This window comes from Scardinius erythrophthalmus, assembly GCF_964197995.2.
Source record: "Scardinius erythrophthalmus genome assembly, chromosome: 1".
Lineage (NCBI taxonomy): Eukaryota > Metazoa > Chordata > Actinopteri > Cypriniformes > Leuciscidae > Scardinius > Scardinius erythrophthalmus.
In genome coordinates, this window is record NC_138221.1 from 37,238,541 (window position 1) to 37,266,027 (window position 27,487).

Consider the following 27,487-nt stretch of genomic DNA (forward strand, 5'->3'; position numbering starts at 1 on the left):
GCTATTTTGCAGTGACTTTCTTTTCTCACTAGTCACATCGCTGTTCTTGAGCGTGCGGAATCAAAAGTGTCTTTTCAATAAGAGTCCACGGCTAGCCGACGCAAGCCCAAAGACAGCGTGATGTGAAGTCCTGAAAACAAGACTAAGTGTGTGTGGTAAATTTGTTTGAGAGTGGTGGCGCCAATGCAAATGCAAGTGGCAGGCAATACCAAGGATCCTCGCCAGGATGGTTTGAATGGAAAATCGGTCATTGTGGGAAGGGTTTGCTGGGTCTGACCCTGGCTGCTACTAGACAAGCAAGTGTGAAATCCGAATGAAAGGTAAGCAGCTGATAACATTGCCCAACAAAGGCAATATCATCTTTCGCCTTCTCTACGTTTTCCTTTCCAGCACGCTCATCTGCCTACACCGATTCTGTTCGTCTCGTCTCGCTATGTATATTTGTGGCTTTTTCCCATTGTTGGTTTGTTGTTGTTTTCTTGCGACGAATGAAATGCTTCCAAACATCAAACAGCATTGGCGTTAAGGTTTGAAAAGGACCGCTACTCTGTGGTCTTTGTGCTTCCCTTTTCATCCGGCTTAGAATGGGCAGCATATCGGACAGCACTCGGCTTTGTTTTTTTTCTTTCAAAGCTTATTTAATTTTTGTAATCGCCACCCCAAGGTTCGTCACACTTTGTGATAATATCCAGTTCCATTTCTAATGTTTACTTTGCAATTAGGAGCAAATCACTCATGCCTGTGGGGTCTGTTGCCATAGTTACAATAGGGTTCTGAGGTCTATCATCTGGTCCTTGCTTCCACCAATCAGGTTGCAGAGCTGAAGCTGCAACATAAAGTAAAGATGCACATCTTTCAGCAACACAGTAGTAAGAAACAGAAAGAGATCCATGAGTATAAGAAAGTACTCTGGGGTTGGCGAGTAGGCGACTGCGCCCAGTCATGGCGGACCGCAGAAATCACAGCGGAGGAGACACCCAGCAGGAGAGGCAGGTGAGAGCATCAACCATTTTGAGACTTAACTCACATTATTGTTCTTGGAGTCGACTCTGTGAAATGTGTCAGAGATGGTGGTCAACGAGATTAGCATCCCCAGTCCAAATAAATGCTGGTCATCCTGGAGCTCGAAGGATAATAATAGTCTGGACGGCGCAAATGAAAGCGAGAAAAAACGGCGCGGCCGTAGTTTTCAATATGATTGTTGAAGCCTCTTCAGATCAATTTTTTCCCCAAAGCGCGATCAAAGAACTCCAGCTGGGCTGTTGTTCGCTTTTCGTATATATTTTTTCCGTTAATTTGTGGATGGGAGGAATCGTTGCGCAAACTTAATTTGATCGGTCCGAGAATGCATATGTCCATGTCTTTTGTGTTTTCATCTGTGCGTGTGTGTGTGTGTGTGTGTATGAAATTGGCCTAGATTAATCATAGCACTCTAAATCTCATTACTTGGAACATCTGAGGGAACGCTGTCTTTAAAGGGCTCTTTGGAGGGGGCTTTCAAATCGGGCCTTCATCAGATCAAAGGCCTCAGATCTGGGATGAATATTTGTCCTCAGCGGATATGTCTCGAGATAATCAAGCATGGTCAGAGGATCCATCATTGGGTGAAGCACAGCAGCAAGAGCTCCATGTTCTCGTTGATTCCCGTCCGTCAACCTGTCGATCCCACCATGTGATTTTCAAAAGAAGACCCCTCAAAACAAACCGAGAGAGGGGGCTGGGTGGAAAACAAGAAGATAAAGAAAGATGGAGGGGTGGACCATCGCCAACTAAAGCCAGTTGTGCTTAAAGATGGCGGCCGGGGATGCTGCAGACTGCGTATAGCACGAGACTCCATCTGTTGAGACAATCAGGATAGTCTACATTGAAGAACAGCTCAAAAGTTGTTCTCGCTCACACTGAGGTAACTGTAAAGATGGCATGTGCATCAATTGTGTACCGTTGATAATGGCGGCAGTTTCTTCTTCCTCCACGTAGCGTTGTTTGTCGCTCTTTTCCCACTGTCTTTATTATTTACGTCTCTCTCGGCCCTCTTGCTCTCAAAGACGCCGCTTCAATTGTTGCGACCGCTTGCTGTGCATTTCTAGCTCGTAGTGTTGGTGATCGTAACAAGCTTTTAAGCTTCTCTGGCTGCGCATTTGTTAGCATTCACGATCTGAATCTTTCGCCCGTTTGTTGCTGCAGCCCCGTGTCATTAGCGCCACATTGTTCGTCAGCGAAATAAGCTAAAGCGCCCCCGAATGTAGCATTTCGTGCATGTTTTCTTATGGACACATTAATCAGTAGTTTGGCGTTAGACAAACCTCAAGCAACAACCTGTTAAATCCTCTGTGGCTAATCCACTCTTGGCCTTGTTAGCCACGATTTATTCAGCTATGACAAAAGATATCAGCAGGACTCCAGAGTGCATTCTGACAGTCTTTAGATACCACCTTTCTCCCAAGACTTGCGAGCGCTAAAAAGAGCAGCTTATCAATACACCAAAGACATTTTCCCTTTCTGATGTCCCAATCATTCAAATATAAATCAGCTTTTCTCAAACCAGACCCTCGTCGTCTTTGTTTCGCAGTGCTCCAAGCCCAACCATTTCAGGCATGTGCTTCTTTGTCTATTGTCGGTTCTATCTCGAAAATCTCAGTTTTTCCCTCATAATTCAAAGCCTTATTATTCCACTTTTTACAGAAGTGCTAAAAGGAGCCTTGAAGTAACTTATTTGAAGGAATAATTATCTTTTGTAGAAATGAGAAGAGCAGCACTCAGCTTTAACATCTAAATGGGCTATTGTCAACTGATCAGGCCCCTCAAAAGATAAGCCTATTTCAAGCACAGCCTACGAGGAGGGGTAAATTTGCACTGGCAGCTGTAACAAAAACCAACACAGAGGAATGCTGGCCAGAAATGGGGTTTCTTTCTCCTGTCAAGAGGACTTATATCATGACATCAGAATAATCATTCAATTTTTTTTTTTTTTTTTTTTTTTGCTCATGATGCTTCTTGTTTGTTTCACTTTGTTTCCAATGCGAAGTTAAAAGTGGCAAGTTGCACAAATCAAACATCTGTCTGATTTCTGAAAAGGGCAAATTATAGCATATTGCTTGCGAGTTTCTTAATATAAACAGTTAATATTTAACAATGCTTCAAAATCATTTAAATTTTCCACCGTGACAGACTTTACCTTTCATTTCAAGTCTTTCATCACACAACTAGACACTTTTAGACTGAAAAAAGTGGTGCAGGATTTACTTTGAAACAATTTTCACTCAGAAATTGCTAGTTGATTTCACAAATAATTACAATGAAATGGCAGTTAACACATTTAATTAAACGTAAACTCTAAGACTGAAATAGTATTTTCTTGTAAAACCTACTCCAGTTTTATTTGCAACTGCGAAAAAATCTTTTTTTTTTTACAACAAAATAGGCATGGTCAATGTTTTGTGCTTTTGTGTTTGATGATTAATGAATATACAGTTTGCTGGAATCAAAATTGGTTCATAGCTAAAGGAGCACCTGCTGAACTCACTCCTTTTCTTCAAATCCTCATTCACCTAACATGGCTGTCATCACCTTTTTATTGAAGGCTTGAGTCGCACATTAGTGTGTGACAGCCACTGAAATGGTTACGCCGAGGCGGCGCACACAAGACCTGGTGACATGCAGCTGAGAGACTGGAATGTCTATTGTGTAGTTTATAGGCTTGTTGCGTTACAGTCATCGGTGTCATCGATGTCAGGAGCAATGAAATCAATGCTAATTATGAAGGTTAAAGCTGTAAGGGGAAGCAATACAGATCTATTAAACATTAATTTAAGCAAGTATGAGTTTGATAATGTTTTAAAGATCTATAAACAATTATTATAATTATAAACAATTAGTTATGCAGGTGTGTGTATTGAGATATCGTGCAACAAGTAACTGACGGTGAAGATTACTTTAAAGGGTTAGTTCACCCAAAAATTCTGTCATTAATTACTCATCCTCATGTCGTTCCAAATCCATAAGACATTCTATCATCTTCAGAACACAAATGAGGATCTTTTTGATTAAATCTGAGAGCTCTCCGCTCCTCCATAGACAGTCTACACACACTGTAAAAAAAAGTACAATTTTTAAGTACAATCAACTTGGATGTTTAAGTAATTTTAACTTAAATTACATTAAACTGACTTTTTTTTTTTTTGAATCTTATATAACTTATAAAAAAAAATTGCTTAACTTATTTTGATGAGTTAAAGCAATGTAAAAACTTAGGTAGAGAGGTAGAAAGGTAAAGACATCATTAAAGTAATCCATGTGACCTCGTGGTGCTCTCGTGAATGTGCGTTGGAGATTAATATTTTGTAAATACAGTGGTAAATTATGTTGTTTTGCGCAAACAAAGCACATGTGTCACCTCATAAAACTGAGGTTAAATCACTGGAGTCACATGGATTACTTTAATGATGTCTTTACCTTTCTGGGGCTTGAATGTGGTAGTTGCGTAGACTGTCATTGGAGGGACAGAAAACTCTCAGATTTCATCAAAAATATCTTCATTTGTGTTCCGAAGATGAACGAGCGACTTACGGGTTTGGAACAACATTAGGGCGAGTAATTACAGAATTTTCATTTTTGGGTGAACTAACCCTTTAAATATATGTGTTATTTAAAAGATGAATGAGAGAAAAAGTAATTCGAGTGTAGCGTCTGTGAAACTTCTGTTAGGGGGGTCCCTGCAGATACCCACTCCTCTGAGCCGATGGGGTGGTCACAAACATTAGGTTCATGGAAGAGCGCCATGGGCTTGACTTAGCTTATCCTGCTTAGCCTGCCAGATGTGAGATGCCACAAAAGGATGGGAGCTACCACATGTTTTAGTCAGAGGTGATTTAAAAATGAAAATGAATGACCTCGGGCAAAGAACTTATTTTTTTCCTGCCACATTTACTGTCATGCTTTATTTTCATATTCGGTACCTGCCCCCTTTTATGAGGATTTTAACACTGTAAATGTATGTCAATTGCATGAAATAGACTGTGCTGTTCTCTTCTGCTTTCTAATCTGCATTTATAGACAGTCAAAGGTGAGGACTTAACTTGTGTCTTCCCTTCCCCAGTGTTACTGGAAAAATTTCCTCGGTCATGTCCTGGCTGTTAAAATTAGCAAAGTAATATTTACTCTCTCATTTATATATATATGTGTGTGTGTGTGTGTGTGTGTGTGTGTGTGTGTGTGTGTGTGTGTGTGTGTGTGTGTGTGTGTGTGTGTGTATATATATGCTATAACTGTTCCAATATATTTTAGTGATATTGTTTATTGCAATATTTTTGGTCAAAGTTAGAAATCAATGTGGCTAATCTCAGAAATACTGTAAAACAGGAAAGATGTAAACATAAAGCTGTTTTATGTTCTCATTTTAGTGCCCAGAGAGAGAACTGGGATTCATCACATTACAATAAGTCACATGTTGATGTAACAAACATTTGAACAAGAACGTCACTGGCAATGCTAGAAAACATAGGTAATTACTTTTATGGGCCTGCTATCATGCCTTGTGTCACGTACCACAAAGTTTCAGAGTTGCGTTTATGGTGCGGGATGTCATTGAAGCTGAAAATTACTCTCGTTGATATAGACAAGCCAGAGTGACACAATAATCTCATTAGTTAGACCTGAAAACCTTTGGAATTTACGATTACCAGTGTTCAGCTGAAAGCAAAACTACTTTTTTGCATATATCTTCCTCATCTCATAATCTTACCAATAGATCATACCAACAGGTTTTTGGAAACTAAAGGAATGCACTTTAAAAAATAAAAAAAGAAGCAATATCATGCTGTATATAATGTCGTTGCTCCAAAAATATTGAAATTTTGCCTTTAATGTCTTTGAAATCTACATGCCAATTAAACATATAACTTTAATAAGTTACATAAGCCAAACTGGGAGTATAAAAAAGCTGATGTTATAGTCACATTATGAAGCAGGGACAAATGATATGGAAATACATATTTTGATAATACATGATACATATTTTCAAGCAATGGAAGATACGGTAACACTTTATTTTACAGTGTCCTTGTTACGTATGTTACATGTACTTACCATAATAGTAAATTATGCATAATTACATGCAACTAACCCTCAACCAAATCCTAATCCTACTCTAACCCTATAGTAAGTACATGTTGTTAATTAATATTACTCAGTACTTAAATGTATAATTACATTGCAACAATGACACCTTAAAATAAAGTGTAACCGAAAATACACATTTTTATCACACATATATTTTCAGCACAAAGTTTAAACAACAAAGAGACACTTTTTAAACATATAACAACTGAATTTGAATTGTGGTTTAAAACCTATATCCATACTTCGGTACAAAAACTTATCCCATGTGCCAACTCCAGCAATTTCACAGTGTCCTGGTTACATGTGTTACATTTACTTACTATATCATTTACAGTGAATTAAGCATAAGCATGGCATGCAACTAACCAAATCCGGTAACACCTTATTTTGTGTCCTTATTACATGTTACATGTTACTGTAGTAATAACTTTAATAATAATACACATATTAGTATATAATTAGTAATAAAGTTATTCATAATTCCATGCAACTAACCCTAAACCAAACCTAATCCTAACCCTATAAGTACATGAAGTTAATTATTGTTACACAGTACTTAAATGATACCTTAAAATAAAATAGAACCCCAAATCTAGCAGACAACTAAGTAAATGTTGTTAAATAATAGGTTACACTTTATTTTAAGGTGTCATTGTTACAGTGTAATTATATATTTAAGTACTGAGTAATAATATTTAACAACATGTACTTACTATAGGGTTAGGGTAGGATTAGGATTTGGTTTAGGGTTAATTGCATGCAATTATGCATAATTTACTGTTATTACTATGGTAAGTACATGTAACATTATGTAACAAGGACACTGTAAAATAAAGTGTTACCAAATAATATTACTCAGTTTTTAAATGTGTAATTACACTGTAAGAACACCTTAAAATAAAGTGTACAGTAAAACTGTTAACAAATCCAGGCCAAAAACACCAATGACAATCAATTGCAGAAGAGATAAGACTTACAAAGGAAGACATTTTTACTTTACTTCACATTTTATTTACTTAAGTTAACAAGTAAAAAAAAAAATCAGTCTGCCTGATATTATGTGTAATTATGGAAGGAAGTGAATTGCTTTGTTTGTGCAATAAGGTTACTGAGAGTGCATTGTATTACATGCTGTAAAAAAAAGTGTCTGCTTTCAATTTTGAAGTACAATCAACTTGGATGTTTAAGTCATTTCAACTTATTAAACTGACTTTAAAAAAAGTTAAAAATTGCTCAACTTATTTTGGTGAGTTAAAGCAATGTAAAAACATGTTGTTGTCATAATCATATCATTTTTTACAGTGCAGGTGTTGAATTGATTTACCATTATATTTCTAACGAATATACTCTATTTTTGACATCCCTGCATCAAATTCATCAAGCGTTCTTCGTTCTGCCCTTGCGGCTTTATCTGTTGAGTGTGTGCTTTTTTGACTTTTCTTCTAAAGATAATGGGTTTATTCAATAGCTTTCTGACAGTCTGTGTTTTGCACTGGTGAGAGGAGAACTGGAAAACATGAGCAAATTGTTGTTGTTTTCTTTGTCTTGTGCAACCTACCAGCAATCACACGGCAGCTGCTTTGTAGAGGAGCAGGTACTTAAGCTGAACGTGCACCTGTCATGTCATTTGTCTAAGACTACCAAGGCCACTCAACAGGTAGCAGAATGGCAGCTACAGCTGCCAGTCACAACCTCCGTCAAAACTCACGCAGGAAGCTCGCCGAACACAGCTGTCAAATGATTCCAATAGTTTTCTCTGGGACCGTGACTTTCACCGCATGTAGAAGAACGACGAAAGAACAATCTGACAGTCACCCATGTGACTCTGACCTCTGGTTACAGTTTCCCAAATGACTTTATGTGGATTCCTGCTCGCCTCCGACTGTAACGCCCTTTGTGAATGTTCCAAAGGCAAGAATAATCTGGCTTTGAGCAATTACTAAATACTCTCCTAATCTGTCCGATCTCTCCAAGCCGTTTCCAAACACCTCTATTTCATGCTATTTACCTCTTGATTGTTTCCAAGTGGTTGCTCCGAGGTTGTGCACGGAGTTGGTATGCGCTCATGGCCATGTGTTGGCTCGTGGTGGGGGGCCCAGTAATCAAAGCCAGGCCTCAGGAAGGGCAAGGATAGATCTGAGTTTGCAGCTGCTGATGCCATCTGATTTGAGCACTGGCCCAGTATTCACTAGCCCATACATAGGGAAATATGTCCTTTGGCTAAAAAACATGATTTGAAAAAATATCACTATATATATATATATATATATATATATATATATATATATATATATATATATATATATATATATATACTGTATATACCATTTTTGGAAAGAAGTATCTTATGCTCACTCTGGCTACATTTATTTGACAGTAAAATTGTGAAATATTATTATAATAAAAAAACTGTTTTCTATTTGCATATCTTTTCAAATGTAATTTATTCCTGAGAGTGTAAAGCTGAATTTCCAGCATCATTTCTCCAGTCTTCAGTGTCACATGATCCTTTAGAACTCATTTTAATATGATGATTTGATGCTCATGAAACATTTCTTGTTGAAAACAGCTTTCGGTGGTTCATATTTTGGTCGAAACTGTGATATATTTGTTCAGGATTCTTTGAATAATGTAATGTTCAGCAGAACAGTATTTAGTATCTATCTATCTATCTATCTATCTATCTATCTATCTATCTATCTATCTATCTATCTATCTATCTATCTATCTATCTATCTATCTATCTATCTATCTATCTATCTATCTATCTATCTATCTATCTATCTATCTATCTATCTATCTATCTATGGTAGTGTATCACAGTTTCCACAAAAATATTACTGTTTTCAACATTAATTATAATCATAAATGTTTCTTGAGCATCAAATCATCATATTAGAGTGATTTCTGAAGGATCATGTGACTCTGAAGACTGGAGTAATATGATGAAAATTCAGCTTTAACATCACAGGAATAAATTACATTTTAAAATATATTAAAATAGAAAACAGTTATTTGAAATCGTGATAATATTTCACAAAATTGCACGCTATTTCCATTAAATATATGCCTTTGTGAGCATAAGATACTTCCTTGAAAAACATTTAAAACAAATCTAAATTATTCCAGACTTTTGACCGCACTAAATGTAAAGGCTTAGTTTGGAGCTAGGTTGCTTTAAAAAATAAATACATAAAAGTACACAGTTGAACATTTCTAATGATTTGATATTAAAGTTTTTTTTTTTTTTTTATACCTGTGTTTTAGATTCGAATGGACACAGTCAATAACCTGGAATGGACCGATATTTTGGGGACAACCACCTTGGATTCTCTGAAAACGAGGAGGATGCAGTTTTTACTGGAACTTGAAATAATCAATGATATTGAAATGGAATCTTCTTTCAATGGAGGGAGAGTTGGGGGATGCCAGAAAACACAAGACAGAAATATACGATTTCCTCAGGTAATGCATTTACCTTTTCATTATTAACCAACTGTAGTATGGAAGTGCAGTGCACATATACATACATGAATGCTAGATTTTTACAGAGTACTTCATAACAATAAGAGCCTTGCTAATTAATATATATATTTATATTTTAAAATATACACACATTCATGTTTTGGGTCAGTAAGATTTTTTAAAACTTTTATTTAACAAGATCAAATTGACTGTAGTAGAAGAAAGACAGTAAGATAGATTTCTTTTTTTTTTTTTTTTAATAAATGCTGTTCTTTTGAACTTTCTATACATCAAAGAATCCTGAAAAATGTGCACCACAGTTTCCACAAAAATATTAACTGCATGTTTTCAGCATTGATAATAATCAGAAATATTTCTCGAGCAGCAAATCCTCATATTAGAATGTTTTCTGAAGGATCATGTGACACTTAAGTAACAATGCTGAAAATTCAGCTTTAAATAAATAAAATATATTCAAATAGAAAACTTTTATTTTATAGTGCAATAATATTTCATTTTATTATTACTTTTGAACTTTTGAACATTACTGTATTATTGTAAACAAATCATTTGGTGAGGTCAGCAAAATTTCTTAGGAGAACTTGGCTTGGCAGACCTTGACAAATGTTCCTTTAATGTTCTTTTGTGAACATTAAGGTGCGTCAAATTCCAAGATGAATGCCTAACTACGCCCGGTCTTGATTTCCCATGAGCAATTTGTAATATGTCATTAAATTCATGGTTCCACACAAACTACTCTTTCATTTTCAGATGAGCTAATCAAATAAAGTCATAAAAAGGAGGAACAGGACTTCACATTCCAAAGGCCTTTGATCTTTTTGCAATGAATCCATGAGATTACATGCCTGATTATATCCAGGTGTTGAGTCATAACTTCAGAGGTTCAGAGCATACGAAGTAATATTCGTCTTTAAGGCCTGCTAATTTTTTTCAAAGTCATAAGATAGGAATTCCTTCACTGAACTAACTTATACATCCCCTCTTACTTTGTGCATATCATTTTCAGACTCTCTCGCATGTCCATCTGTGTCCAGTCTGATGACATTTTCTTTCTTGCTCTTATAGTCTTCAATAGGCTAAAAATGGGAGAGAGGATATTTGTATTTCCAGTAATTCATCTGTAAGACTTTGAAAACATGCATAAGGATTGTAAAGATACATGTACACACCTTCTGCTGCATACTTTTTCATGACTGAAAGAAAAGAGCAGTGTTTAAATCGCCTACATTCTTTCTTTCCCCGACATTGCTTTCATCTTTTGTCAGATGGAGAGATATAATCTGAAATGCACCTTGATTTTAATCTCCTTTCACATTGAAAGACTAGTGGAGGCTTTTTTTCTTCTCTAGTTTCTCATGTTTTTGAGTGCTAAACTCAGTTTTAGTTATGTTTTGGTACATTTCGTTGAAATTTTAACGAGAAGATGAAGATTGATCTTTTATTCCACAACAATGTATATTGCACACAATAGGAACACTGCAAAAAGTGATTTTAAAAACTTAAAAAAGTGAGGAAACCAGTTGCCAGTAAATAAACCTCCATGCGAAATTGAAAAAATTAAGTTATGTGAACTTGACAATTCCACATAGCTTAACTTAATTTTTTCAAATGCACATAAAGTTTATTGACTTAATAAATTTAAGGCAACGGGTTTCCTCACTTTTTTTTTTTTAAGTTAAGTCAACTGATCACTTTTTACAGTCAACTCACTTACAAGGAAGGGCATTACGTGCACCGGGCAAACATCTGAAAAACTTTATTTGATTACAGCACCTTTGATCACAGCTGAAAAAAAAAAAAAAACAACAGATAGCATGTCACGGAAGAGCTGTGAAATGTGTGTCAATGACACTGCATAATTTATTCAAGGTTATAGTCCACTATGACTATATACATCTTCAGATTAAGCCTATTAATAAAGCATACAGACTGGCTCATGAGCAGACAAAAATGTATATATAATAGAGGTGCACTCATATAGTGTGGTCTTGGGCTTTATACTGACCAGTCAGTTTGGCTGCATGAAGTGTGTTTACCTATGCCTCTTCACACTAAAGTTGTTTGATTATCTTTTGTTGTGTACCTGTTCATCTACTTTTTTCTTCTCTCTGTCTCACACTATATATAATGCACATTCTTGCATTCAGTCTCAAGAATTTTTTGCATGTTGTTGTGGTGGTTCTGCCAGGACCTCTCTCTCGCTCTACAGCGGCTGTGTGTTAGACGGAGGCATTTTGTGGTGTGGCAGCTGTGGCCGTTGTGTGTTTGCGCGCGGTGCTTGATCTCCTGCTGTTTATCCTTAGTCTGTAGAAGCTGCAGGTCATTGCATATGTTTCATCACTATAGCAGGGAATGATTGCTTGTTTGGATATGCAAACGTTGATCACTCTAGACTATGCTGTTGACTCACGCTCTAGTGTAATACTGTGTCTGTATACATACATATTCTAAGAAAAGTCAGTAAAAATGTAGGACCCAATAGACCTAGCCAGGGTAGACGCCATTTTGAATCCTATGCGGATGAAAATGAGGCTGTGAGGGATGGACTTACACGCTCTATAAAAGTATAGTGATTTTCGAAATTCACAACTTTCAAAACTGTTTTATGTAGTTTTGTCTACTGAAAGTTTATTTTTTTTTGGAAAGATGTTTCATTAGCTGAATAATTATGTTGTTAAACAACAGTATAATCCATTGAACACAATGTACTTCAGTCCCTCACCGCATCAATCTCAGTCCTGTCAAAAATAATATATATAATTTAGATATATGTACTGTATTAATGTTAAGGAATTGTTTCCATATTGTTCACAGGTGTTTTATTTGCATTTTAAATTACACATTGCATTGTGTTGTGTTTTAGGGTTAAAGGAAATGCCCGTTGTCCTGGCAAAATGAGTAAATGATTTTTGTTTAATACTATTTGGTATGCTTGTTTTGTTTAGATCAGCACTTATTGAAAGTGGAAAGTAAACAATATATTAGTATTAATGGTCAAACGCATGACACGGCTGGTCATGTGATGTCAACATGGCGGCGTCCATGAGGGGGCGACCTGCTCATTGTAGAGTAAACAGCTTTTTCTAGAAGACTGCTGTCTTATCTCAGTATGTGTGCACCGATTAAATTATATTTCTTGAAGTGCTGTTCACCTCGAACCCGTTTAATCAGCAAACATTCACGAGAGCACCTTTAAAGTGCAATGGACGTGGGTTGAATGCGCTCTCTTCACACTCCAGAGTCTTTTTTTCTTCTTCTTCTTCTTCTTCTTCTTCTCCAGGCGGCAGTGTGATTTCTGGCCGTGCGCGGCGCTCACATCTCCTGCTCCTCTCTCACTCGCTCTCTCACTCGCACACGGGCACAGGAGTGTGAGAGACAGCCATGGAGAGGTGGAGAAGCGACTGTTTTCTTTGTTATTTTTAAACTCCGAGATCCGCATCGATGACACGATTCATATCTCGCCGCATACAACGCTATTCCCGATGCGCTCGGAAACGGAAAGTAGATTCTCACAGGTACAGTACGGAGCACTTTTTTTCCTCCTCCTGGCTTGGGTGTAATGGGGGTTTGCGGTAGCAGAGAGAGAGAGAGAGAGAGAGAGAGAGAGGGAGAGAGGGATGAAATGCACCGTCGCTTTTTTCGCTGCTCGCCGTCGAATCCTCTGCGAGGTCGAGCGCGCGCGCTTATAACGCTCTCGCGCTCGGTTTATCAGCGCGTGCTGGAGTGCGAAAATCAGTGTTGCAAAGTTGCACACTAGTCCCTGGGCTGCGGAAGGGCCTGGCTGTGTGTGTATGTGTGTGTGTGTGTGGAGTTTGTTTCTTACTTTCCCCTCCCCCATCCGCTCCTGCTGCTGCTGAGGCCGACACATGAATGCGATGAATGTGGGGCTCACTTCAAAGCAGATCGCGAGGGCAGCGAAAGGGGTGTTGTAATGTCGTCAGCGAAGGAAAAACGCAGCGCGAGCGAACGCGATCCCTTTTTAGATGGCCGTTTCCCCCCCGTGCATAAGTGGGATGATCGGATATATTGGCGTTTTTAGTGGTTAAAGATGGCTAGCGTGCTGTGACAACGTGTTCTCACACTAGTTGAGTCTGAACCGTTGAGTGGATCAGCAGAACAAGCTCACTAGAAATGTCGGCTCGTGCACTCAAAGATGGTGAAAGTGTTTTTCACCGTCTATGCTCACTTGTTCGGGAAGGTCTCGCGCCGCACGTACTTCCTATCCTCGCGCGTTCCGTTCTCTGATGCGGTGGATGTTCGCTGCGTTTATGTTTTTAAGTTATCACGGCTCGTTTTGTAGTTAGCTAGTTAGTAGCCTCTTTCAGTTTAACACCCGTGGTGTTTACCGGGGCTTTGTTTTCAATTAACAGCATTTGTGTGCGTAAAATGTTTATACATTCGCGTCTTGTGCTGGATTAGCCTGCTAGCTCATCGCCATTGAAGTTCGCGCTGTTAAAGTTATTGACTAGGAAAGCTCAAGGTTTCTCTCCTCCTTAGCTGGCTTCATCAAGAACATCAGACGAAATGTAGCTGGCAGGCAGTCACAGGTTTTAAGGTCGGAACTTGAAAGTGTTGGATTTATGGTTGGTGTCGTAAATCGTGTCACAGGTGAGTTCAGGAGTGTTTGTGCCATGATGGCTGCCCTTTTGCACTGTCTTTGCTTTAAGATAGATGCCTAAGGCCGACATGCAAGTCTGATAGGGGTTGTAGAGCGTTTAATTAAACTTAGATGGTGCAGGTTTTAAATGGCCAGAAGCTGTACTGTTAGAGCCATTATTACAGTGTAATTGACTCTCTAACGTTGGAAATGTTCATGTCTTCTACGGGAACGCTTTATTTTAGCGTCCTCCTTATATGCACTACTATATTAATAACAGATGCATTATGACATGAAACCAACTCCATACTAAGTACACTAGGTTAATTTAATATTGCCAGTATTTATTTGACTATTTACTCTGTAACAAGGACCCTTTATGTGAAAAAGCTCAGTTATGATACAAAAATGATCATTTTACTTGATACATCTGCAACAGTTGGTCATAATGTTATACATCTTTATATTTTCACATAAAATCCTCAATAACACACTATGATACCCAGTCAGTTTTAGTTATTGATGAGACTGTGGTCTCCTTAATGTTATTCTCTCTTATAGGTATCTGATTGATTGTTGATATAAAGTACCCAAATTCAGGTTAAAGTTATGTCAATTATGTGATTCTTGACATTAGCAACACTGTATTCTGCATCAAGCAGTATTACTTTGCTGAACTGACCTTGTCTAGCTTCATTGAATGTTTTTCCATGCCTCTCTCTCTCTCTTTACTTCTCTTATAGGAGGAATTCTTTCACAGTGGCATTAATAGAAGTCTGGATATAAACTTTCTGCCTTGTGGGCTGTACTGGGACAGGGTGCAGGGACACTGTGAGCATGAGCTTAAACGAGAACTTGTGTTATCTAGCAGACCCGGGCAGCAGCTTCACTGAGGATGCCCCCAGACCCCCGGTCCCTGGGGAGGAGGGCGATCTGGTGTCCAGCGATGGACGGCCACAGTACAGCCACAGTTTTTACTCCTCCAAGAGCGAGAGCCTCAAGAACGAAGCCCCCATAGCTACACCCAGAAGACCCGACCTGGATCTGGGCTACGAGCCAGAGGGTAGCGCCTCCCCGACGCCGCCCTACTTGAAGTGGGCAGAGTCCTTGCACTCGCTTTTGGACGACCAAGACGGCATCCACTTGTTCAGGACTTTCCTCAAACAGGAGGAGTGCGCCGACATGCTGGACTTCTGGTTCGCCTGCAGCGGCTTCCGCAAGCAGGAGAACAACGAAGGCAACGAGAAGATGCTGAAACTCGCGAAAGCCATTTACAAAAAGTACATCCTGGATAACAACGGGATCGTGTCGAGGCAGATCAAATCAGCCACCAAGAGCTTCATCAAAGACTGCGTGATGAAGCTTCACATCGATCCCGCCATGTTCGACCAGGCTCAAACCGAAATTCAGACTATGATGGAGGAGAACACCTACCCTTTGTTTTTGAAGTCCGACATATACTTGGAATACACTAGGACGGGCGGAGAGAGTCCCAAACTGTTCAGTGACCAGAGCTCGGTGTCAGGGAATGGCAAAATCCTGCCGGGCTACTTGCCAACTGTGAAAGAAGACGAGGAATGGAGGTGCGACCAGGAGCAGGAGCAGAACTCTGAAAGCGACCCCACTCCCAGCAACAGGCTGACCCAGAAGCTGCTCATGGAAACCGTGCCTCAACGGGTGGCCAACAGTAAAAGATATCAGGACAACCGTGAGTACAGGTAAATCCCTGCAGCTTTGAAAAGCCTGTCTCTCTTCTTCCATCCCCCTTCCCCCCCTCGTGGTGCAATCGCAGTCAGAAGAAAAAGATAAAAAGGGAATCTGAGTTAAGCACAGCCTTCCACAGGAGATGAGAGGAATGCAGTATAGGCAGAAACCTCTAAGTAGCTGCGACTGAGGTAGCAAGACAGATACTGGGTCGCAGCGTTGTCTTTGCCTACTGCGAGTTGGTGCAAGTGGGTGTTCTTTGTGTTCTCCATGCAGGTGTCTCTTGAATGGCAGGCTTTGGAGCAGAATAAAGGTTTCTTCAGGAGAACCACAACATGGATTCTCTTTAGAATGTGCACAAAAGCAGAAACTGCATTGAATATTTTGCAAGCAAGAAAGAAAGAATGTGCACTCTCCAAAAAGTTTTGCGGTATAGATTTAACAGATGCATTCGGGGACGGTTTATGTATCTGATTTAATGCCCTTTGAAGTCCATAGCTGCGTATGGATTTGTTGTGTTTCTGAATGTTTAGATCTCTATCTCTCATACCACCCATAGTTTGCTCGGCGAACGAGCGTATTGGAATGTATGCTTCAGGTATTGTGTTTTGCAATGCATTTTTTTTTTTTTTTTTTTTTTTTGTGCTCAGATATTCCCGAGGCATTCCTCACCACCAGTTGTGACGGCCCATTGTGCTCTTTTATCTTTCTCGTTCATATCGTGCATCGCACCAACATCGTTTAATCTGGAGGACGTGCTTTTTTTTTTTTTTTTTAAGCCGTGCTGTGAAATTTACAGCAAATCACTTGATGCATCAGAGCCTCGAGTCCCTCCATATGAGCAAAATGGGATTTAGAGATGTGACTGCTAAATACTTTAATCCTTGTCCTGCTGGAATAGAAAGCGGTGCATGTGGGCCTTTGAACAGCCTCTGCTGAAGATTACAAAGCTTTCCGCCCTAGATTTAAAAGCAAATATATCGACAGGTGCTTTCACAATGAGATATCAAAGCAACAAGGCACTCCAGGTATGGGTTGTTTTTTGGCTTTTACCATGGTAAAACAACTTTTTTTTTTTTTTTTACATTTACATGCGGTGTTGTAATCAAGCTACAGCAATTTTTTGTGCAGTCAAGCTACAGGCTTTAGCTGTTCAGCTATACATATGATGCATTGCATAATTGAGTATTTGATGGATGATATGCATGTTGCCATATGACCTCTATCTTTTAGAGCATGCACAAAAGGCCAAATTGTAGTACAATTTGAATACATGCTGGACAAAGCTGAGCTAAAATAGCATTATCCAGCTCTGATATTCCAACTTAAAGGGATAGTTCGCTCAAAAATAATAAAAATCTGTCATTTGCTCACCCTCATGTCATTCTAAACCTGTATGACTTTCTACTCTGGAACAAATAAGAAGAGATTTGAGAAATGGCCCTTTTGTTTGTCCCTCCAATAGAAGCCAATGGTAACCAAAACCGTTTGGATACCAGTTTTCCTCAGAATATCTTCCTTTTTGTTCCACAGAAGCAATTCATACAGGTTTTTTACAAAATGAGGGTTAAATGATGACAGAATTTTCATTTTTGGGCAAACTATCCCCGGGTTGGTGCGATTTCAGCCAGACTGCAGTGCTTGCATGACATTTTAAAAAGACAAATTATTATTTTTGTCCAACTGTTTTCAAAACCTTTTTGACTCCAAGGCCCCGGCCATTGTCCACAACAATATTCAAAGGCCCTGTTTTTTTTTTTGTTTTTTTTTTTCAGTTGTTCATGATTTACTGGATGAGGATTACGAATAATAATTTTTACATCTTTTTTTTTTTAGTCTAAATTTCTACCTGATAAAAATATTTTGCAGGTTTGCATAACTAGAAAAATATCCAATTATAAAAATGCCCATGGATCACTTATACAAGTCTAGAAATCACACTTTGTGTGATAAAAATTTTTATAACGCATTAAAAATGAGGCTACCTCATATAGGTTTTTCAAGAAAGAAAGAAACAAAAACTTGAGAAAGTGAATTAAAATAAGAAATGTCTTGATTTTTGGTTGTTTTTGTCTCATTTTAAATAAGTTTTAAGGCCTCTTGAGGCCCTCTTGGAAGTTTGCTGAGGACCCTAGTGGACCCGGGCCACTGATGTAAATGCATTTACTGTAATGCACAGCTTTGAGCAGCTTATTGCTTTTATAAAACTAAGACTGTAAGATACAGTAAAACAGAGATCAGAAAAATAGATCATATTAATCATAACAGTCAGAATAAATAGTCATACTGTTGTCTGTTTGCAGATGTGATACAACTTAGTAACCACATTAATTTTAAAAGTGGTGTTTTATAAGGAACTGAACCTGAAGTCTCTCTTTTTTATTTATTTTGTACACCATGTTTTTTCCCCTCTCGGAGCTAAAGCTTAAATTCTAAGCAGGCATGGAGGAGCAGGAGGAGGATTTACACAGCTTGATTTAGCCTCTGTAAAATGCTCAAGCATACATTGTGCTCTGATGTGCTCAACTGCACTGTGTTCACTGCTGGCACTCCTCCCGCAAAGAGATTGAAAATTGCGGAAATCTACCCCTAGAAGTTGACCCAGTTTTCTCTCAACTGTCTGAGACAAACCTTGACATCTGTTGATGGTGCAGTAACCCTGTTCTGTCCAAAACCTCAGAGCTTTAGATGTTCAGGTGAGGTATAAAGATGAGAAACATCCCCAGGAGTGTTCTGAAAGGAAATGCGCCTCTCTTTGAGATTGTTTTTGCAGCATCTTCTTCCTTTCCTCCTTTTGACTCGCATCTTCTCCCGACAGTTTGTTTAGCATTCGGAGGGCTTTGTGTAGCATTTTAATTTTTGGATGTTGTTAAAGGATACTTAAAAAAAAAATAATAATAATTTTAAATGACAAAACGAAAGACTCAATGACGGATAGATATTGTTAAACTGCAGAAACTCCCTCTACACTCCACCCAGCTCAACCTATTCTCCATTGCCTCTGGACCTGATGTGTTTTTAATTAGCGGGAGCAATGCATTTGTGAGGCTGTGTTCAAATGATTTTTTCATTAGGCCTACATGAAGTATTTGGCTGGAATTACAGAAAGACATCACGTTTATTTTTTAAATAGCCTTTTAGGTAAATGCTTTAGGGTTTCATGCATGTAAATTTTGCAGGAGTCATATGTCTTTGATTTGCTGGCAAAAACTAGGAAGTGAGGGAATTCAGAAGTTTCTTTGGTAATAAGGCCACAGTGATTGTCTGTAACGTGCATCTTTAACTCTAGAAATAATTCCTCGGCTATACCAACCAAGATCAAAATATAAACCTAAGTCTAGACATTTTAAGAGGAATTTGGTCCAGCAGGACTCATTATGAAAATGTTTTTGTTTGTCTTGCTTAAAACAAGTTGTTACTCCACATCAACAGCTTTAAAGTTTTATTGCATTTCATAGCCAAACTTGAATAAAATAGTGATTTAACAGCATATTAAAGGGTTAGTTCACCCTCAAGCCATCATAGGTGTATATGACTTTCTTTGTTCATCCAAACACAATCTGAGACATATAAAAAAGAATATATCCTGGCAATATCTACCAAGCTTTGTAATGGAAGTGAATGTTACCTGAGATTTTGAATCCCCAAAAAGTGCATTCATCCATTATAAAAGTAATCCATACGATTCCAGGGGGTTAATAAAGGCCTTCTGAAGCGAAACGATGCTTTTTTGTATGAAAAAAGATATATTTAAATAGATTTATATAGTTATAACCTTTAATCACTGTGAAGAGTGAACTCATACCTAATGACGAATACAGAAGCGCAGAGGAACAAAAATCCTTACAAATCAAAACAAAACACCGGTCACAAATTAGAAGTCTAAAAGAAGATTTTTTTAAAGAGAAACGTCTGAGTATTTCGATATAAAAAGAGGAGCTTGAGTTTGTTGTCCAGCCCTATTTGTTTTAACCATGAGAGACGTCTACTCTCACCTAAGCTTGCGCTACTCCTACATCCTACGTCGAGTCAGAAGTCAGTCTTCCTCCAGAACTTGACTCGCATACGGCCGTTACCGGAAGCCAGTGATTTATAGTTTATGAAGTTATAAATAAGGATATTTTTCTGACAAAAACGCATGGCTTCGCTTCAAAAGGCCTTTATCAACCCCCTGGAGCCATATGGATTACTTTTATGATGCATGAACACACTTTTTTGGGCTTCAAAATCTCAATCCCATTAACTCCCATTATAAAGCTTGGAAGTAATAATAATAATACTTAATAATAACAATTTAGAACTCAATTTTGAGTTCTGAACACTTACATTTTTTTAATTCAAAAGATTTTGCTGCCAAATAAGTTAAACACACCTGTTTGACTTTTGATGTCAAAACATGGTATTTTAAAGGTGCTGTATGTTATGTTTTTTGACTGTACTACTAAAGCATACAAATACCATATGTTTCCCAAATCTCTGCAAATATACTAAGTTCAAATACTTGTTTATCTGAAAAACAATGTTACAGCCAATTATTCTATTTTGAAATTCCAATCTTCTTAGGAATGTCTGCTTTTGTTACGATGTGTGTGATCCGGTCCACTGCCAAGTTACCCAGTAGTCTTGACACCCCTGGTTGCCAGTTGGTGGAAAATACAGCGTACTGCAGCCATGAAAGCCAGTACATGAACTGGGTCAGAGATCGTAGATTCTCCCCGACCTAAAAAGCCTCTACAATATAAACAATGTGAACATATACATTAGCTGATCATCTTTGTGTGAGGTTTGTGGCTTTCCATCGTCCATTGCGCTCGTTGCTTTTGCACGTCCTCAATCTGGCAACCCGTGCAAGGTGGAGGGGGAGGCGACTGCAGTACCTATTTCAACCTTTAGCTGTTAACATTACATACTGCACCTTTGAGTAATGTTATGATAACTTTAGTAATGACAACATTAGGGTTTACAGTTAAGTGTCGGATTGGCCAAAATTTAATATCTGTGAATCCCTAATAGTAAATCTAATTGTAATTTGCATTTAGGATTAATATGGTCATAAGTAAGGTGTTAGTTCTTGTTAATTGATGAATCGGATTTCACTCAGTCTACATCTAATATCAAGATGAAATGTCAAGTGGAATGTCAAGCTGTCTCCATGTGTTTTACTAGGGAGATTGTAATTTTTATATGTCCAGGTTAGTCTCAAAGTAGTGCTGGGCGGTTTACCGGTTCATACCGAATACCGGTGTTTATTTTTGTTACGATATGAATTTTTAATATACCGCAATACCGGTGTATGTCGCTTTAATCGGAACGCGGCGCTGCGCGACACAGTCTCACCCCTCATTTACAACACACGTCTGCGGGCGGCGCATTACAGCTGCGACAAGGTTTTATTCCGTCCTCCACGCGGTGCGTCAAAATAGACTAGGCGCCTATATTTAGCGAAGCGGCGCGGAGAGCCGGAAGCTTCGATCTGAAACACAAGCATTGACTAGAATGGGCACGAGACGTGTGGGGGTGAGAGTGTCTTTTTTCTCGCGGCGCGCGTGTTTTTATACTGTATTAACGTATCTGAAGTGAACTGACGGTCTTTAGAAAAGTTTCTTTGTTATTACGATTGAATCTTTCTTTATCTTTCCTGATAAAGCAGTGTTTATGAGCGTTGCTGCTTTGTGTACAGCCGTTACCGGGGAAACCACTGTTTCTGCCGCTCCTAAAGCGCGTCCTGCTGGCACCTCTTTGTAAACAGCCTTGCAAACCTGTATTATTAATATTAGTGTGGATTTTTTCTATAATATTCACTCATGACAATAAAATATGGCATTATAAGTAAATCTACTGCAGTATTTCCTCTCTCACTCAGTAGAAAATGTGGTTAACACCCATCATGCTTGAAAAAAAAAAAAAACGGTAAAAACCGTGAAACCGGTATAATTTAGAAAAAAATCGTGATGTTGATTTTTGGTCAAACCGCCCAGCACTATCTCAAAGACAGTTGTTTATTAGCCGGTCAGTGATTTCTCTTTCATTTGTGTGATACGTGGCTCTCTAAGAGGGAAAGTGTAATCTGAATCTCAGCCTCTCTCTTTTACCTGTACTCTTGAGCGCAGATCTGCCTTTGAGGGTTTAATCTGTAGGAGTCTGTGTGATCACATGTAAAATGGGATGACAAAGAGCTCATAATTATTCTGAGTGCGGGGAGGTGCACAAATCTTAGGCACAGCAATGTAACCTGTGCCTAGGTAATGGCTCCAGCAATGTAACCTGTGCCTAGGTAATGGCTCCTTTCAAATGCGCATCGTGCTTTTGTCCCAGTGAAGCTGGCTTTGGATGCAAGGATTTTTAAGTGGTAATGGGCTGCGAGGGGAGCCAGTTAAATCCTAATGTGTCTGTGCTTTTTATTTTTTACCTTAGAGAGAGCTTGCTTTTTCTTTGTAGGAGATGTCACAGTAATTAATGTGTTCGCTCAGTTGGATGTTGGCATGTGTATGTTATTGAGGGGAAGAGAAAGCAGATCGATTCGTTTTGAAACGCAGTAATGATACAGAGATTCCAGATGCCCCCTGCCTGTTTTAGAGCCTTTGTTTTGTGGAGAATCAAATGGAATGGGGAATGCTGGGCATGTGGAGAGAGCTGCTGAAGGCTCGGGATCGTCTCTGAAGGCTTCTGGGTATCTCTTATACGGTGAATATTGACATTGCTGCTGCTTGAATCATTAGAAGACTGTGGATGGGTTGAGAGCGAGGGATAATCACTGGAGACTGCAGAGAGCCTGGGTCTCTCACTCTCTCTTTTTCTCTCTCCCTCTCTTCTCCCCCCTCCATTTTTCCTGTTCTATCTGCCTCTGTCGGTTTCTTTCTGCCCCTCTGCTTAGGCTGGTCATAAAGAGATGTTTCTGTCTCGTTTTGTGAGAGGTTCAAGCAGCGCCTAGCTGGTCCCTAGTGCCACACAATAAACAAGCCTTGTATCGCTCTTATATACACAGTGAGAATGCCATATTCTGAAATAATATCGTCTGGTACATTTCAAAACACATCCTGCTCCTTTTGTGGTTGCTTTAAAATTACATGCGGGCAGTAATGAATAATTAGAGAAGCATTTTCATTTCTGTCATACCTGTTCTTCCTAGAAGGAATCCGTATTGCATGGTTGACTACATTCTTCCATTGCTGTTATTTACATCATCTCTGTCATGCTCATATTGGCCATCCTGGATTCAGTCCTCAGTTGGCATGATGTGTGTTAGCTGGGGGAATTCATTCTGAGCAGAGGATGCTGTCATTAATATTACAATGATGTAAGGGAATAGTTTTATATTCTTTCGTATGACATTTTCAATATGTCAGCAGAAAGTACTGTGCTTTTGAACACACTTGTTTATTTTAAAAGTGAAATATTAATATTAAAAAAATGTATGAGGAAAAACCTGGCTATGTGCCATAAAAAGAACCATTAAATAATAGTAATTAAAACAATATTTACTGAAAAAGGGACCTATGAAATCATAAACCCCCCTGAATTCCATTTTATTTTATTTTTTCCAAATCTCCTTTTTAGTTTTTCTACGTTCCATTTTTATGGTAGTGTTAATGTTCAATCATTTTAATAATCAAAAACCGTGTTCAATCAATTGAATTAATAAAACTAAGGTCAGGCTCTGATTGCTATTGGCCAATAGCTTTATAGTTTTGATCGTTGGTTTCTATGAAGGCCGATCAGATGATGTAAAACTCGCTGGACAGTTGTTCTGCACAGCTAAAAATGCTCCACAACATTCTCCGGACTGGCAGTTCTACCAGGTGTTAGGCTTGCTGCAATAGTTGGTGTTGCCAGTGTTCAGTTGTAACTTGCACACCGTGGCAACGTCACCCACCGTCGCTAATTTTTTTTTTTATAGAAATAAAAAATAATTTAGTTCAGTTAGAGAGAACAGACACTACAATTAAAAACCGAACGTGTCTGCTCAATGCAGCGTGAGCCGATAGTCGCAGCACAAATCAGTAGCAGGAGTCAGATTTCATTTATCACGTGTGACCGACAAGACGATGGCGGAAGATTTGGTTTCAAAGCGAAATGGAAAAGCGCCTATTTAAGCGAGTTTGTCATTGTACTGTTTTGTTGTGTTTTTCATTAAGAGTAATGAACCTACCAATCAAGCAACTGCCGCTCCTGAATTGGCAACTACAAATTGAACTACAAGTGTGAACACACCCTAACTCAACGAAATGCATCCTATATGAGATTACTCAGATGTTTAACATAACATAATATTACAACTTATATCTGCACAAAATGATGCGTATGCACAATTGAACTTGAAGTTACGTGCTAGTCAGAATGTGTGGATCTCCTGGGGTGGATGCGCTCTTCCCGTAACAACACGCTAAAACACGATAACTAAACCCAAATAATTCACAGCGTTTTGTAACAATAGCCTAGTATTCTCATAATGTTGTGATATGTGACAGTCCTAATCAAAGTTATTAATGTCTTGCATTGCTGTCTGAGCTGCATGCGCTGAAACTACATGATCACCGGTAAACTAAAGTGTTTTTTTTACCACGTTAATTAACTTAAAGGGATACTTCACTGATTAGCATTAGCTTTGGATCAGTAGAAACCCGGTAGTATTTTCGAATGACCGTGCTTCCCTTCCTCATGTCCCCCTGAGACGAGAGATTTCTGTATTGTGTGTCTGGAAAAAACCCTCCTTGCGTCATCGGAGGCTTTTTTGGCCAGAGGCTAGAGACTACAGACAGTAGTAGGAGCTCGTTCCGCATGTTTTCAACCCGCCCATAGGGGGATCTCACGATAAAACGCCGTCTTTTCAGTTTCGAGGCAACTAGAAGCCTAGTTGTATCATTTCTTCCGATACTGCCCTCTGTAACCGGTAGTCGTGGCTTGGGAATGGCCTTGTAGGGCAGCGAAGTAAGTGCATTCTGGGAGTTGTTGTCTTTCATCCACATGAACCAAAAATAAATTTTCTGGCTTTTCTCAGTCTAGAAGGCACCAACTTAAAATAATTTCACATTTCTACTACATAAATGACCCAATTTAAATACACATTCATCTTTCCAGCGGGGAAATATTCCTTTAACCAAATGCATCCTATATAAGAAATCGTGTAAAATAAACATTACAACTTACAATTGCACAAGCGGTACAAAGAATACACAACATTCTTTTACAGTAGTGCTCTCATTATAATTGTAAGTAGCCTATATGACAGGCTTGCGCTGCACATGTCACACTTAACTGTATTTTCCTTTTTGGAGTGATTCCAATTGTATTTCAAGCTATTTAAAACAATACTGGCTTATAGTGGTAATTTCATGTCTTTTTATTTTTAAACAAAAGTGTTTGCTTGCCAAGCGTTAGTTTTCCTACATCTTAGCTTTTAGTTTGGGGTAGGGGTGTGACGGTTAGTATATAACCGTGAGACCGACGGTTATAGTTGAACACCATCATTAGAACTCTATAACCGCCAAAACCGTGTTATTAAAATATTTTTTACAAACATTTTTTATCATAGAGAATGTTTAAATACTAATTAAAAACAATTGTTAACAGTCTGTTATTAATGGTCTACGTCGTTTCCAACTGTATTTGATTCTTTGCCAAGTACCCCTTGACCGACCGCCAATCATTTGAGATAGAAATAACAGCTATGATATAGTGATGTGCCATCATTATGAGATTTATGAAACAAATGAAAAACATTTGCAATAATAAACATTAGCAATAAACATTTGCAATCGGGAGACATGGTTTTTACCACTTAATGAAGTTTTGTTTTGTAAATCGTCAGACATGATTTTTAAGTTTTGCTTTGTAGAAAGCCTTTCTTTAATGCGAATTTCGGTTTGTACAAATTGTATCTTAATTTTAATAAATGTTTCATCAACCAATTGAATGTATTTAATAAATAAAAAGCAAATAGCCTATAGCAGACAATATAATAACCGTGACATGGAGGCGCGGGTGCGCCGCGTTCACTTGCATTGCATTGTGAACTAGAGCGCATCTCATCGTAAATGAATGAAACTCAGCGTAGGCCTAATACATTAGCATTAAATATCTTTGCTGCATCATTTCTAGAACAGACAAGGGCTTTCTTGCGGCTCGCATCAGCAGAGCATTGCATCGTCCATAGACCGCAAAACAATCAGCGGATGGCGGGCGGGTGCGGCTTTGAAATCTGGTCAAAAAACGTTGGTGCGGATGATGAGTTAGCCTATGTGATAAGGTTGCGGATGAAATAATACTCCATCCGCGTATCTTTATCGATAACAACATTGAATACTACACAAATATTATTATTTATTTTTTTTTTATTTAGGTGATCAAGTACCTAATCAGTGTCTGTTCGTTTATTCAAACTAAGTTGTCCTATAACAGACTAACGTCGTTTCGTTGTGGTTTGAAAAGCAATCTCTAACTTGTTAATTCATGGCACAATGTTTCTCCTGGTTTCCACGTCAGCGCTATTTAATCTGATATCTGTGGTGTATAACAGAATTTGAATGCTCCTCACTAGATCTCGCTGAGATGTAAATACTCTTAACACTTTATCACTGGATCTCCCAGCGCTGCGTAGTAATGGTGTCGCGTGATCGAGATCGGCCCACGAGTAAACCTGTTCGCTGCGAGATAAGAGGTCTGCGCTGCACAGCTCAAACGAGTAGCGTGGTTTTGTTCTGCTTACCTTTCGTTTGCCATTTGATGTTTCTTATATGCAACAAAATGTGCAGCTCTTATCAGTTGGGCAACACTAGTGGTGGTGACACCAGACCAATGCAACCTTTAACAAATTTAGTCGCACCGGCAGGAAAAATGGTCGCAGTTTGGAGCACTGATCTACCAAAATGCATAAATGTGACCATTTCAGAAGAGAAGGATTATAGCTCAGAAGTCTTATTTACTACTTCTACAAAGCTGATCAGAGTCCAAGTAAAAAAATAAAATAAAATGGGCAATTATGTAAGTAACTGTTTATGAATTGTTCTTTAAAAAGGTAATTCTGTGAGGAAATGTGGTCTGAAAATCTACAGAGAGGTTTGGAAAATTTGAGTCTGGAAAAGTATGGAATTTTGAAATAGAAAATGTGCAGGAACCCTGTAGCTATAGAGATCAGGCATTAACCAGGTAATATTTTAAGAGCATTTAAACAGTGTTACACTTATTCATGCTGCAGTTTTCGCATGACAAGACGGTGTCCTCAACTGTGTGGCATGTTATTCTTCTTTGTCGGCGCAAGATAATTTGGTTTTCTGAGAATTTGATTGTCTGCATTTTGCCTCCACGGCTCCACCCAGCTGAAACTTAATTTTGAAAATGTTTAAGGTTAATTAGATGATGAAACTCTTGATTAGCTGTTTGCTATCATTAATAGAAGGCAAGTCCTTTTGTTAAAGGATTTTGTCTTCAAGAATAAGACAGATCTGGTAGGGCACATGCTGTCTTTATGAACATTTTGTCTTAAGACATTTTTGTATGTAATTATAATTGTATGATGTAAGGATGCTTCAGGTTTTTACAGCTGACAAACTTGTTTTGTGTAGTCTGATACCAATCCTTATTTGT

General features: G+C 38.5%; 1 protein-coding gene across 2 annotated transcripts in view; it reads left to right on the plus strand.

The window, feature by feature from the left end:
- The first annotated feature begins 12,702 nt into the window (after window positions 1-12,702).
- The window catches only part of axin1 (axin 1), a 36,683-nt gene continuing 21,898 nt past the window's right edge, over window positions 12,703-27,487 (plus strand). The window contains exons 1-2 of one of the 2 annotated variants that reach the window (XM_081383693.1): window positions 12,703-13,118; window positions 14,944-15,918. In XM_081383693.1, the coding sequence (XP_081239819.1) occupies window positions 15,038-15,918 (881 nt within the window). In that variant the 5' untranslated portion in view covers window positions 12,703-13,118; window positions 14,944-15,037. The remainder of the gene's footprint in view (window positions 13,119-14,943; window positions 15,919-27,487) is intronic. The other variant, XM_081383694.1, reaches the window with a different exon arrangement.